We start from the raw sequence: 12003 nt of genomic DNA, 5'->3' as shown, positions 1-12003 counted from the left end.
CAATGCTGTACGTAGTTTTGTATTCTTTGTACTTATTTCTACAAAATAAGAAATTACATGCTGGCTTTATGCAGTGAACAGCCTCATAAGACCTTTATCAAACAAAGTCTGGCATGAAGCTGCTCTCAAAAGTAGTAGGTAAACATAAAATGCTGGAGTAACTCAGCAGGTCACCTGCATTTCCTCCAACCTCATCTATTGCATCCGCTGTTTCAGGTGTGAACTTCTCTACATTGGCGAGACCAAGCATAGGCTCGGCGATCGTTTCGCTGAACACCTCTACTCAGTCCGTCTTAACATACCTGATCTCCCGGTGGCTCAGCACTTCAACTCCCCCTTCTATTCCCAATCTGACCTTTCTGTCCTGGGCCTCCTCCATTGTCAGAGTGACGCCCAGCACAAATTGGAGGAACAGCACCTCATATTTCGCTTGGGTAGTTTACACCCCAGCGTTATGAACATTGACTTCTCTAACTTCAGATAGTCCCTGCTTTCTCTCTCTATCCACTCCCCCTTCATGATTCCCCCACTACTCTTCCTGTCTCCGACTACAACCTATCTTTGTCCCACCCCCTCCCCTGACATCAGTCTGAAGAAGGGTCTCTATCCGAAATATCACCCATTCCTTCTCTCCCGAGATGCTGCCTGACCCGCTGCGTTACTCCAGCATTTTGTGTCTACCTTCGATTTTAACCAGCATCTGCAGCTTTTTTCCTACTCAAAAGTAGTAGGATGCATTAGCAAAATATCAGAGGCAGTTTTTAAAAGAGAAACCAAGAGTTTTGTTGATGGGAGGAATGTCATCTCCAAACTTACGAATCATGCCTGGTACATTCTTATCCAAATTGTTGATATAAACCACAAACAGCAATGGACCCACCCCTGATCCCTGAGGCACATCAATGGTCACCGGCCACCAGTTTGATAAATAACCTTCCACCCTCACCCTCTGCTTCCTTCCACAAAGCCAATTCTCTATCCAGTCAGCTAGCTTTCCTTGGATCCCACCCGATCTAACTTTCCAGAGCAGCCAACCATGCCTTATCAAATGCGGCCACGGTGGCACAGCAGTAGAGTTGCTGCCTTACAGGGACTTTACAGGGACAGAGACCCGGGTTCGGTCCTGACTACGGGTACTGTCTGTATGGAGTTTGTACCTTCTCCCCATGACCGCGTGGGTTTTCTCCGAAATCTTCAGTTTCCTCCCACACTCCAAAGATGCACAGGTATGTAGGTTATTTGGCTTGGCGTATGTGTAAATTATCCTTAATGTGTGTCGGATAGTGTTAATGTGCGGGGATTGCTGGTTGGTGCGGACATGGTGGGCCGAAGGGCCTGTTTCCGCACTGTATCTCTAAACTAAACACCTCGCTGAAGTCCATATAGAAAAAGTTCATGGCTTTGCCTTCATCGATATTTTTGGTTATTTTTTCAAATCTCAATCAGATTTGTAAGACACGATTTTCCATGTTCAATCTCCCCTTTCTTTGTCCTCCAGCGGTCTGGGGCCTCTAACCATCCATTGACGGGATGATCTTGACTCCCGTAGCCGGTGGTGGGCCTTCCTCGTCGAGGCCATCAAGCTCCTGCGTCGGGGAATCTAGGCTCCCCCACGCTGGGTGATCTACCCCGAGTTAGGGCTAGTCGAACATCGTGCAGCTTTGGAGCTTCCCGACATCGGTCTCTACCCGAGACTGCGAGTTCCTTGATGTTAAAGTCCGCAGGCAGTGGTTGGAGCGTCGATCCCAGGCAAGGAATTGGCTCCGATGGTAAATCCACGCATCGTGGTGGGGCTCAAAGTTAGTCCTGAGCAAGGCCTCCAGCTCCACAATGTTAGGCCGCAGAGCGACCGGAGATATGGCTCGGAAAAAAATCGCATCTCCAGCAAGGTAAGAGATTGAAAAAAAGTTTTCCCTGACCCCCCCCCCACCCATATAAAACAAACCAGAGAACATTAACACATACTTTCTAAACACACCAAAAATAACAAACAAAAGACGAAAAAGACAGACAAACTGTAGGCAAGGCTGCCATCGCGGTGCCACCCGGTAATTCATATATCATAGCTGGGATTCCTGCAATTTCTCTTCAAGCTTCCCACAGTGTCCTCGGATATATCTGATCAGGCCAGAGAGACTTATTAAGGCCCACTTGCATCATCTTCAATAATCTTCAATATTAACCCAGAAACCAGATATGCATCTCCCCTACATTTTCAAAAAATGCCCACACACTTTTCACAAAAATCCACTTAACCACTTTTAATTTTTTTTAAATACAGCTATTAGTAAACTGGAAGTAAATCCGGTTTATTCCTTGTTCCAGTGAAGTTTGGTTTTTAAGTAACCCTTACAAGATGTTATAGTTCAGAACTCTCAAGTACTTACTGACTTGTCAGTGATTTCAGCGAAAACCAGGACGCCGGAGAAGCATTGACAGCGTGGGAATTTTCGCAATGTTAGCTCAAGGGGCTAGTGGAATCAAGGGATATGGGGAGAAGGCAGGCACGGGTTACTGATTGTGGATGATCAGCCATGATCACAATGAATGGTGGTGCTGGCTCGAAGGGCCAAATGGCCTCCTTCTATGTTTCTATTAAGCCCCCATTGCTTCATCAATGACCCCACAGAAGAACACCAGGCCATCATCCCCTGAATTATTTCTGATCTCATCACCTCTGGTCATCTGATCCACAGCCTTCAACCTTATAATTTCTTAACATCCACCCTAGCGTCAAATACACCTGGTCCATCTCAAATATTTCTCTCCCCTATCTTGATCTCTCTGTCTCCATCAAAGGAGACAATCGACTGATATCCAGTGTAAATCTACTGACTCTCATAATTTTCAGGACTACACTTCCTCCATCCCTGCCGCTTGCAAAGACTCTATCCCCTACTCTCAATTCCTCTGTCTCTGCCGCATGTGCTCCCAAGATGACTTTCTGCCCCGATATCCGAGATTTTCTCTTTCTTCAGTAAACATTGTTTCCATCCTTCTGTTATAGATGGATCTCTCACCTGTGTCTCCTCTGTGCCCCGTAGTTTTGCTCTTGCTCCCCCTCCTCCCAGATGGAACTAGCATAGAGTTCCCCCGGTCCTTACCTTTCACCACACCAGCCTCCATGCCCAACGCATCATACTCCAACATTTCCGTAACCTCTAACACACTCCCACCTCCAGTCACATCTTCCAGACTTCCACTGAGACTGCTCCTTCTGCAAATCCTTGTTTACTCATACATTCTCACCCAAACCACCCCCTCCCCAGGTACTTACCCCTGCAACCACAGATGTAACATCTGTCCCAATACCTCCTCTTTCACCTCCATCCAGGGACCCCAGCGGTCCTTCCAGCTGAGACAGAGGTTCACATGCACCACCTCTAACCTCATCTAGTGTTCCCGATGTGGCCTCCTACAATTCGGTGAGACCAAGCGTAGACTCGGCAATCATTTCACTGAACACTTGCACTCGGTCCGCTAAGGCCTACTGTAACTCCTGGTTACAATCCATTTTAATTTCCCTTCCCATTCCCAACGGTATGAACATTGGATTCCCCAATTTTAGGTATCCTCCAACTAAACTTTCCCACAATCTCCAACCCCCCCTTTCTCCGCCACACCCCTCCTTTTTCTTTCCCCCTCCCCCTCTCCTACCCTGTTGCCCCACCTAGAAATCCACACATTTCACCCCCACCCCATCCCACCCCTCTCTCTAAATTTGCAATTCTTCAACCTTGTCTCACACCTTTGGTTTTGAATCGCTGACCTTTAACATATAACATATAACATATAACAACTACAGCATGGAAACAGGCCTGTCCGGCCCTACCAGTCCACGCCGACCATTCTCCCTGACCTAGTCTCATCTACCTGCACTCAGACCATAACCCTCCAATCCCCTCCTATCCATATACCTATCCAATTTACTCTTAAATAATAAAATCGAGCCAGCCTCCACCACTTCCACCGGAAGCCCATTCCATACAGCCACAACCCTCTGAGTAAAGAAGTTCCCCCTCATGTTACCCCTAAACCTTTGTCCCTCAATTCTGAAGCTATGTCTCCTTGTTGGAATCTTCCCCACTCTCAAAGGGAAAAGCCTACCCACGTCAACTCTGTCCGTCCCTCTCATAATTTAAAAAACCTCTATCAAGTCCCCCCTCAACCTTCTACGCTCCAAAGAATAAAGACCCAACCTGTTCAACCTCTCTCTGTAGCCTAAGTGCTGAAACCCAGGCAACATTCTAGTAAATCTCCTCTGTACCCTCTCAATTTTGTCGACATCCTTCCTATAATTTGGCGACCAGAACTGCACACCATACTCCAGATTCGGCCTCACCAATGCCCTGTACAATTTCAACATTACATCCCAACTTCTATACTCGATGCTCTGATTTATAAAGGCAAGCATACCAAACGCCTTCTTCACCACCCTATCCACATGAGATTCCACCTTCAGGGAACAATGCACAGTTATTCCCAGATCCCTCTGTTCCACTGCATTCCTCAATTCCCTACCATTTACCCTGTACGTCCTATTTTGATTTGTCCTACCAAAATGCAGCACCTCACACTTATCAGCATTAAACTCCATCTGCCATCTTTCAGCCCACCCTTCCAAAAGGCCCAAGTCTCTCTGTAGACTTTGAAAATCTACCTCACTATCAACTACTCCACCTATCTTAGTATCATCTGCATATTTACTAATCCAATTTGCCACACCATCATCCAGATCATTAATGTAAATGACAAACAACAGTGGACCCAACACAGATCCTTGGGGCACTCCACTAGACACTGGCCTCCAACCTGACATACAATTGTCAACCGTTACCCTCTGGTATCTCCCATTCAGCCATTGTTGAATCCATCTTGCAACCTCACTATTAATACCCAACGATTTAACCTTCTTAATCAACCTTCCATGTGGAACCTTGTCAAATGCCTTACTGAAGTCCATATAGACAACATCCACAGCCTTGCCCTTATCAATTTCCCTGGTAACCTCTTCAAAAAATTCAAGAAGATTAGTCAAACATGACCTTCCAGGCACAAATCCATGTTGACTGTTTCTAATCAGGCCTTGATTATCCAAATAATTATATATATTGTCCCTAAGTATCTTTTCCATTAATTTTCCCACCAGACGTCAAACTAATAGGTCTATAATTGCTAGGTTTACTTTTAGAACCTTTTTTAAACAAAGGCACAACATGCGCAACCATTTGTCTATCAAACTTCCCCTCGCCTGCGTCCGCATATTACCTGCCATACTTTGACCTGCCTCTCCCCTCTTCTTTCTTCTGCCCCTTTACAATTAGACTGAAGAAGTGTCTCGACCTGAAATGTCACCTACCATGTTCTTGAAAGATGCTGCCTGACCTGCTGAGTTACTCCAGCACCTAGTGCCTTTTATCTACCCCTGAATTCCTAAGACTTCCAGCACCTCCTCGACCGTAACACAGACTGTCCTCAAGACGTCACCATTAACAGTCCCAAGTTCCACAGTCTTCATGTCTTTCTCCATGGTAAAATAAGAGGAGAAATTGTGGACCTTGCCCATGTCTTGCAGCTCCACACAGAGATGACCCCTTTGGTTTCTGAGGGACTCTATTCTCTCTCTATTTACTCTCTTTCACTTAATGTACTTACAAAACTCTGGATTTTCCTTTATATTATCTGCCGGAGCTATCTCCTACCTCCAATTTACTCCTTCCTCAGAAGGAGGGTATGCTCCTCAATTCACAAAAACCCTCCACGGATTCATCATCCAAGCTTGCTTACTCCCACCTGCCTTGCCTTTCACTCGAACAGTAACATGCATGCCCTGAACTCTTAGCATCTTTGCCCACAAACAACCTACTTCAATCAACTTTAGCAAGTTCCTGTCTCATACCATCAAAGTTGGCCTTGCCCCAATTCAGAATTTTAACTTGTGGGCCTACCCTGTCCTTATCTATAACTATTTGAAAGCTAACAGCACTGAGGTTGCTGGTTCCAAAAGGCTGGCCCACAGATATTTCCCTCAGTTGCCCTTTCCAAATTCCTAAGAGTAGACCAATCTTTGCCCTCTCCCTTGTAGGGCCCGCTACATATATTGCCTGAGGAAAATTTTCTGAACGCATTTGACAAAAACCACCCCATCTGAGCCATAGGCATGACAGACCCAGTCTTTACTGGGAAAATTAAAATCCCCTACTGGGACAACCCGAATAGTCTTGTAGTCGCCTGCAATTGCCAAGCATATTTGTCCTTCTAATTCCCATTGACTATTTGCGGGGGCTGTAGTACACATCCATCAAGGTGATCATTCCCTTTTCATTTCTCAGTTCCACCGACGTAGCCTCGCTAGATGAACCATCAGTAATGTAATCTCGGACTACTGCCGTAACCTTCTCCTTATCAATATAGCTTCACCACCTCCCCTTTTACCCTCACCTCTATCCCCCCTATACCACCTGTATCCTGGAATATTAAACTACCAGTCCTGTCCCTCTCTTAGCCAGGTTTCTGTAACAGCTGAAGCATCCCAGTCGCACATATCTATACATGCCCGGAGTTCATCCACCTTACCTGTCAGGCCTTTCGCATTAAAATAAATGTAGGGCAAATGCAACTTGTTTATGTTAAATTCCATCTGCTGTTCCTTAATCTACTTCCCCAGTTTATCTAGAACTTGGTGCAATTTTCGATAACTTTCTTCACTGTCCACTGTTTAATCAATTTTTGTGTCATCTGTAAACTTACTAACTACACCAACTACATTCTCATCCTAATCGTTAATATAGATGACAAGCAAGAGCACACAGCTGGTCATAGGTTTCCTCCACTACCACCCTTTGACTCTTATCACCAAGCCAATTTTGTATTCAATTGGCTGTTTCATCCTGGATCCGTTATGATCCAATCTTCCAGACCAACCTATCACGCGGAACCTTGTCAAAGGCCTCGCTAAAGTCCATGAATCAACCAAGAGATCCTCTTGATCACATCTTTGAAATTTTAAAAATAATTTTGTAAGACGATTTCCCACATACAAAGCCATGCTCACTATCCCTAATCAATCCTAACCTTTCCAAATGCCAGTACATCCTGCCTCTCAGTAACTTTCCCCACCATTGATAGAGGCTCACCCGCTCTGGTACTCTGGCTTGTACTTGCAACCTTTCTTAAATAAGGGCACAAATGAGCCACCCTTTGGTCTTTCGATACCTCACCAAAGACCCCATGCCTTCCTGCAATGCTTAATTAGTGATCATAAGTTCATAAGTTTACAAGTTATAGGAACAGAATTAGGCCATTTGGCCCATCAAGTCTACTCTACCATTCAATCATGGCTGATCTAGACAATAGACAATAGATGCAGGAGTAGGCCATTCGGCCCTTCGAGCCAGCACCACCATTCAATGTGAATCTATCTTTCCCTCCCACCCCCATTCTCCTGCCTTCTCCCCATAACCCCCTGACACCTGTATTAATCAATAATCTATCAATCTTCGCCTTAAAAATATCCATTGATTTGGCCTACACTATCTTTTGTGGTAACAAATTCCACAGATTCCAAAGAAATTCCTCTTTCTTTTCCCTGTTACTCTCTTCATTGTTGGCTTCATCAGAATTGTACCAATTACCCGAAAAGCTGCAATTGCTTTCCTCATAATTTTCATCCTCCGCTCTGATTCATACTCTGGCGTGTGCAAAGTTTTAGTTTTTGGCATGTCCACACTATGGCTCCTCGATGACAGAATCTACATTTAAAAGAAAAAAAGGCATAATTGTTTAAAACGTATATTTTTCTATTATTTTTCTCATTGCATGAAGCAGATTGTTGAGCATTTGCATATCTTGGTTTTATGCACAGCTTTTTTTCACTGTCTTATAGAACATGTGCAATTGAAGTTCAATTGACATGTGATTCATGTGTAGAGTCATAGTTTCATATAGTACATAAACGAGCACTTGGGCCCAACTTGCCTATGCTGACAAGATGCTCTATCTACAATTGTCTCACCTGCCCACATTTGACACACATCTCTCTACATCTTTCCTATCCATGAATCTGTCCAAATGTCTTTTAAAAGTTGTTACAGTACCTGCCTCAACTACCTCCTGTGGCAGCTTGATCTACACCAACACATGTGTGAAAAAGTTATACTTCGGGTTTCAACTAAATCTTTCCACTCCCAACATATACCTATGTCACCTTGTTTTTTGTTCCCTTACTCTGGGTAAAAGTATTTACCTTATTTATTCCCCTCATGACCTTTTGCACCTCTATAAGATCACCCCAATAGAACATCCCAACTTCTGTGCTCTATAACCTGACAGATGATGGCACTGTGGAGGCACTAAAAAATGGGATAAATATCGAATTAGTGTAAATGGCTGGTTGATAGTGCAGACCTAGTAAATTGAATGGCCTGTGTTTTTAATGCTCTCTCTAAAACCCTAATGTCTTTACAGCAGGAATGCAGGGTGTCTCTATCTCCTCCAAGGCCAAAATGGATGACAAACCATGCTGGTTAGGCAGTTCCTAATCCAACCTCAGCAACAAAACACTACGAACCACCTCTTGCATAATCATGGAGTTTGTTTTCTAATTCTGCTTTACACTAATGTGCTGATTATTTTCACATTCTTTTTCTCTTCACTTTTTTTGCAGAATGTTTCTTTGTCGTCTGAGTCTATGTACCTGTGTTGCTAATGCAATCAGGATATTCATTGTACCCCCCCTAAAAATATTGCAGGTCCACCCATCCCTCAAGATGTGCAGTGGCTCAACCAGCAGCTCAGGACCACCTTCTCAAGGGCAACTGGGGATCGGCAAATAAATGCGGACTCAGCCTGCAAATCCAAGGGCCATTATATTATAGAAAAAGAATCACCAGATAATATCCGGTCTATTGCTGCAACATAGGTTAAATATCCACTTTATATGGTTGACTTCAGGAAGTATGGTTCATGTCCAAAGTCCGGTGTCATCTCAAGGCATACAATCATAGGGCATGTGAATAGTTTTGACAGGCTGCATCACCTGCGATAATAATCAGATTGGAAGGATTTCTACAATGGGCTTCTGTACCATGCAGCTAGCATTGAGCAGCAATACAAAAGCCCAAAACACCACTCCACCAGGTTCAGGAACAGTTATTTTCCTACAACAATCAGGCTCTTGAATCAATCCGCACAACCCTAATTCCTGCGTCAGCAATGGATCTGCCCCTGGCACGAACATAAACTTGCTTTTTTTTCCTCATTTGTTTTTCTGCCCTCGTGTTTTGGTTTGTTGCAAACTATCTTATAGAATTTACGTGCCATTTATGTATTATTTATGTTTTTATGTGTTGTCTGAATATGTGTCTGAGATGCTGCTGCAAGCAAATATTAATTATACTTGTGCGCAGGACACCAAACGCAACCTGACGACTTGAATATGGCATCTGAATTAGTTATAATAGGTGTGTGCAAAGTGGCTCACAGCCCTTCTACATCAGACATCATTTAAATCACCATCTCCAGTGATAGTTCACTGTCCACCTCTTTGAAAGAGGCAGGAGATCTAGTCAACCAGTGAAAATCACCCTGTACAAAATAGGAAACAATTCCAAAATCAACATGGAGTACAAAAAATCCCCTTCTCTGATGAATGTCCAAAAACCTCAGATCATTGTCAAATGGACCAGACCAGCTTCTACCAGTCAATCTTCATGATAAACCTGATCGGGTATGCCCTAGTTAAAAAACAAAATTGCCAGGTACCTTTTGACTGCTGCTTGTGAGGTTTGGGCTGGAGCCTGTGTAAGATTCATCTTGCTCTTCATCAGTTGATGGAATCTCAACTAATGTTGCATCTTTATCTTCCTGATTGTGCTTTGATGACTGTGCCTTTATTGGACAATGGGAAGACATGATTACTCTCACCAATCCAGCACATATTTCTTTACACATGCTGCTCCTCTCAATCAAGGTAGTCCACATCAGGTGTGAGCATCTGGGAAATTTGCCTCACAAAATAAGAATCCAACATAATTATGGGGCCCATGTAAGTGCCCGTGCTATGCCTGCCTTTTTTCTGGCGACAAGGAGCAGTCCTTGTTCTGAAAATACATTGACACCAACCCCAACAATTTCTCTGGGTTGCCTCCTTCACCCTTGCAATACCTATTGATTTCATCAACTTTACCATTAACTTGCACCCTGCCCTCAAATTAACGAACTATCTCTGACACCTCTCTTCCATTTGTTTTGATCTGTCTCCATCACAAGGGACAGATTATTGACTAACACCTGCAATCGTTCGTTCGTTCGTTCGTTCGTTCGTTCGTTCGTTCGTTCGTTCGTTCGTTCATTCATTCATTCATTCATTTATTCATTCATTCATTCATTCAATAAACCCACTGACCCACAGCTATCTGGACATGACCATCTTCCACCAGGTCTCTTGCAAAGAACCGATCCCCTACTCTCAATTTCTTCCTCCCTGTTGCATTTGCTCCCACGATGTGGCTTTCCACTCTAGGACATCCAAAATGTCCTCTTTAATAAATGTGGTCAACACCGAACTCACCAATTTTAGTTAACAAACATTTCCCCCTTGTACTTCCTCCTTCTCCTTTGAGTGAACTACTCGAGAACACACACATTCTACTGACCCACCCCTCTTTCTCATTCCCCCTCCCACCCCTTCCTCTGGCTTCACATTTCACTTCTCCCCTCTCATTATCTAATACCCCTTTGTCTCCTTTTCATCTCTGGCCTTTGCCCACCCATCTGCCCATAAAAAAAACCTTGCAACTGCATCAAACTACTTGCCAGACTTTAGCTTACTCCCAACTCTTTTCCAGCTTTCTCCCTCCTACGATAATCAGTCTGACAAGGGTCCTGACCTGAAATGTCACCTTTCCATGTAATTCAGAAATGCTCCCTGACCTGCCGGGTTGCTCCAGCACTTTCTACTTTAACTTGGATTTATTATTAGGACAATAGGGACAAAGCACAAACATGGCAATCTATCCTACATTGCCTGATATGTGTTAATAGCAGAGCCAATGGGGAATTAAATTGGCTGGATATAGGCAGGTCAGCATCACACCCAGGTACTGAATACAAGTGCGCCACAAAACGATCATCCAACCTGCATTTGGTTTTGTCAATGTAGAGGGGAGGCCACATTGCAAACACTGGTGCAGTACACGAGAATGGAAGTTGCTGTATCTAGAAAGGTCTCGCCCTATCGCAGATATTTATTTTGTCCATTTTCTCCCCACACCTTCTATGCAACTCAAAATTAGTGGTGCATGCAAAATACACTCCATCATTTATATGCCTCCTTAATAGAAATGCAAGATTCTCATTATGTCTCCCCTAATTAGATTACCAGGTTTGCTTGCTAGTCCTGGCACTATACAGACAGATCCAGAATATATGGTTCCTCGCCGATGGAAACAGCACTTCAGAATCAAACTCAGGATGCAAATAACCTTACACACCTGCACCAGCTTGTTAACACCCTCTTGCAGCTGGTTGCTTGCTTGACCATTGACTTCATCATCTTTGCTGAAGCCCAGATGCTGTGAGACTGCCCTGGAGATATCTGTTCTCACACTCTGAGGTGCAAAAATGTTTCGATGCAAATTTGATAATGAAGGCTTGACTTCGGCTAAATTCATTGTGTGACGTCTTACATATTTCACCTGGAATCAAAAACATTTTTTTATCCCCTATCGTTCTATCTCGTATTCCAAACCAAGTTAACCAAGTTAACCAAGTTAACCAATGCAAGTAATTTTCTTCATTGCAATTTACAAACAAATATATTTGACGCAGTGCCGTAGGTTCATGAGCTTAATCCCCAGGATCGTGGGACTGTCATTATGAGGAAAGATTGGAAAGACTAGACTTGTATTCACTGGAGTTTAGAAAGATGAGAGGGGATCTTATAGGGATGTATAAAATTATAAAAGGACTGGACAAGATAGACGAAGGGAAAATGTTCCCAAT

The 12003-nt window shown here is 43.8% G+C and overlaps 1 protein-coding gene across 1 annotated transcript in view; it reads right to left on the bottom strand.

Annotated features, from left to right (window-relative positions):
- Positions 1-12003, bottom strand: part of LOC144596250 (uncharacterized) — a 36327-nt gene that overhangs the window by 18213 nt on the left and 6111 nt on the right. The window contains exons 3-5 of the mRNA XM_078404462.1: positions 11493-11696; positions 9763-9888; positions 7635-7751 (exon numbers count right to left, since the gene is read on the bottom strand). Of these exons, the coding sequence (XP_078260588.1) occupies positions 7635-7751; positions 9763-9888; positions 11493-11696 (447 nt within the window). The remainder of the gene's footprint in view (positions 1-7634; positions 7752-9762; positions 9889-11492; positions 11697-12003) is intronic.

This window comes from Rhinoraja longicauda, chromosome 8 (genome assembly GCF_053455715.1).
Source record: "Rhinoraja longicauda isolate Sanriku21f chromosome 8, sRhiLon1.1, whole genome shotgun sequence".
Classification (NCBI taxonomy): Eukaryota; Metazoa; Chordata; class Chondrichthyes; order Rajiformes; family Arhynchobatidae; genus Rhinoraja; species Rhinoraja longicauda.
The sequence above is the reverse complement of the archived record's forward strand: the minus strand, read 5'-3'. Positions and strand labels throughout refer to the sequence as shown.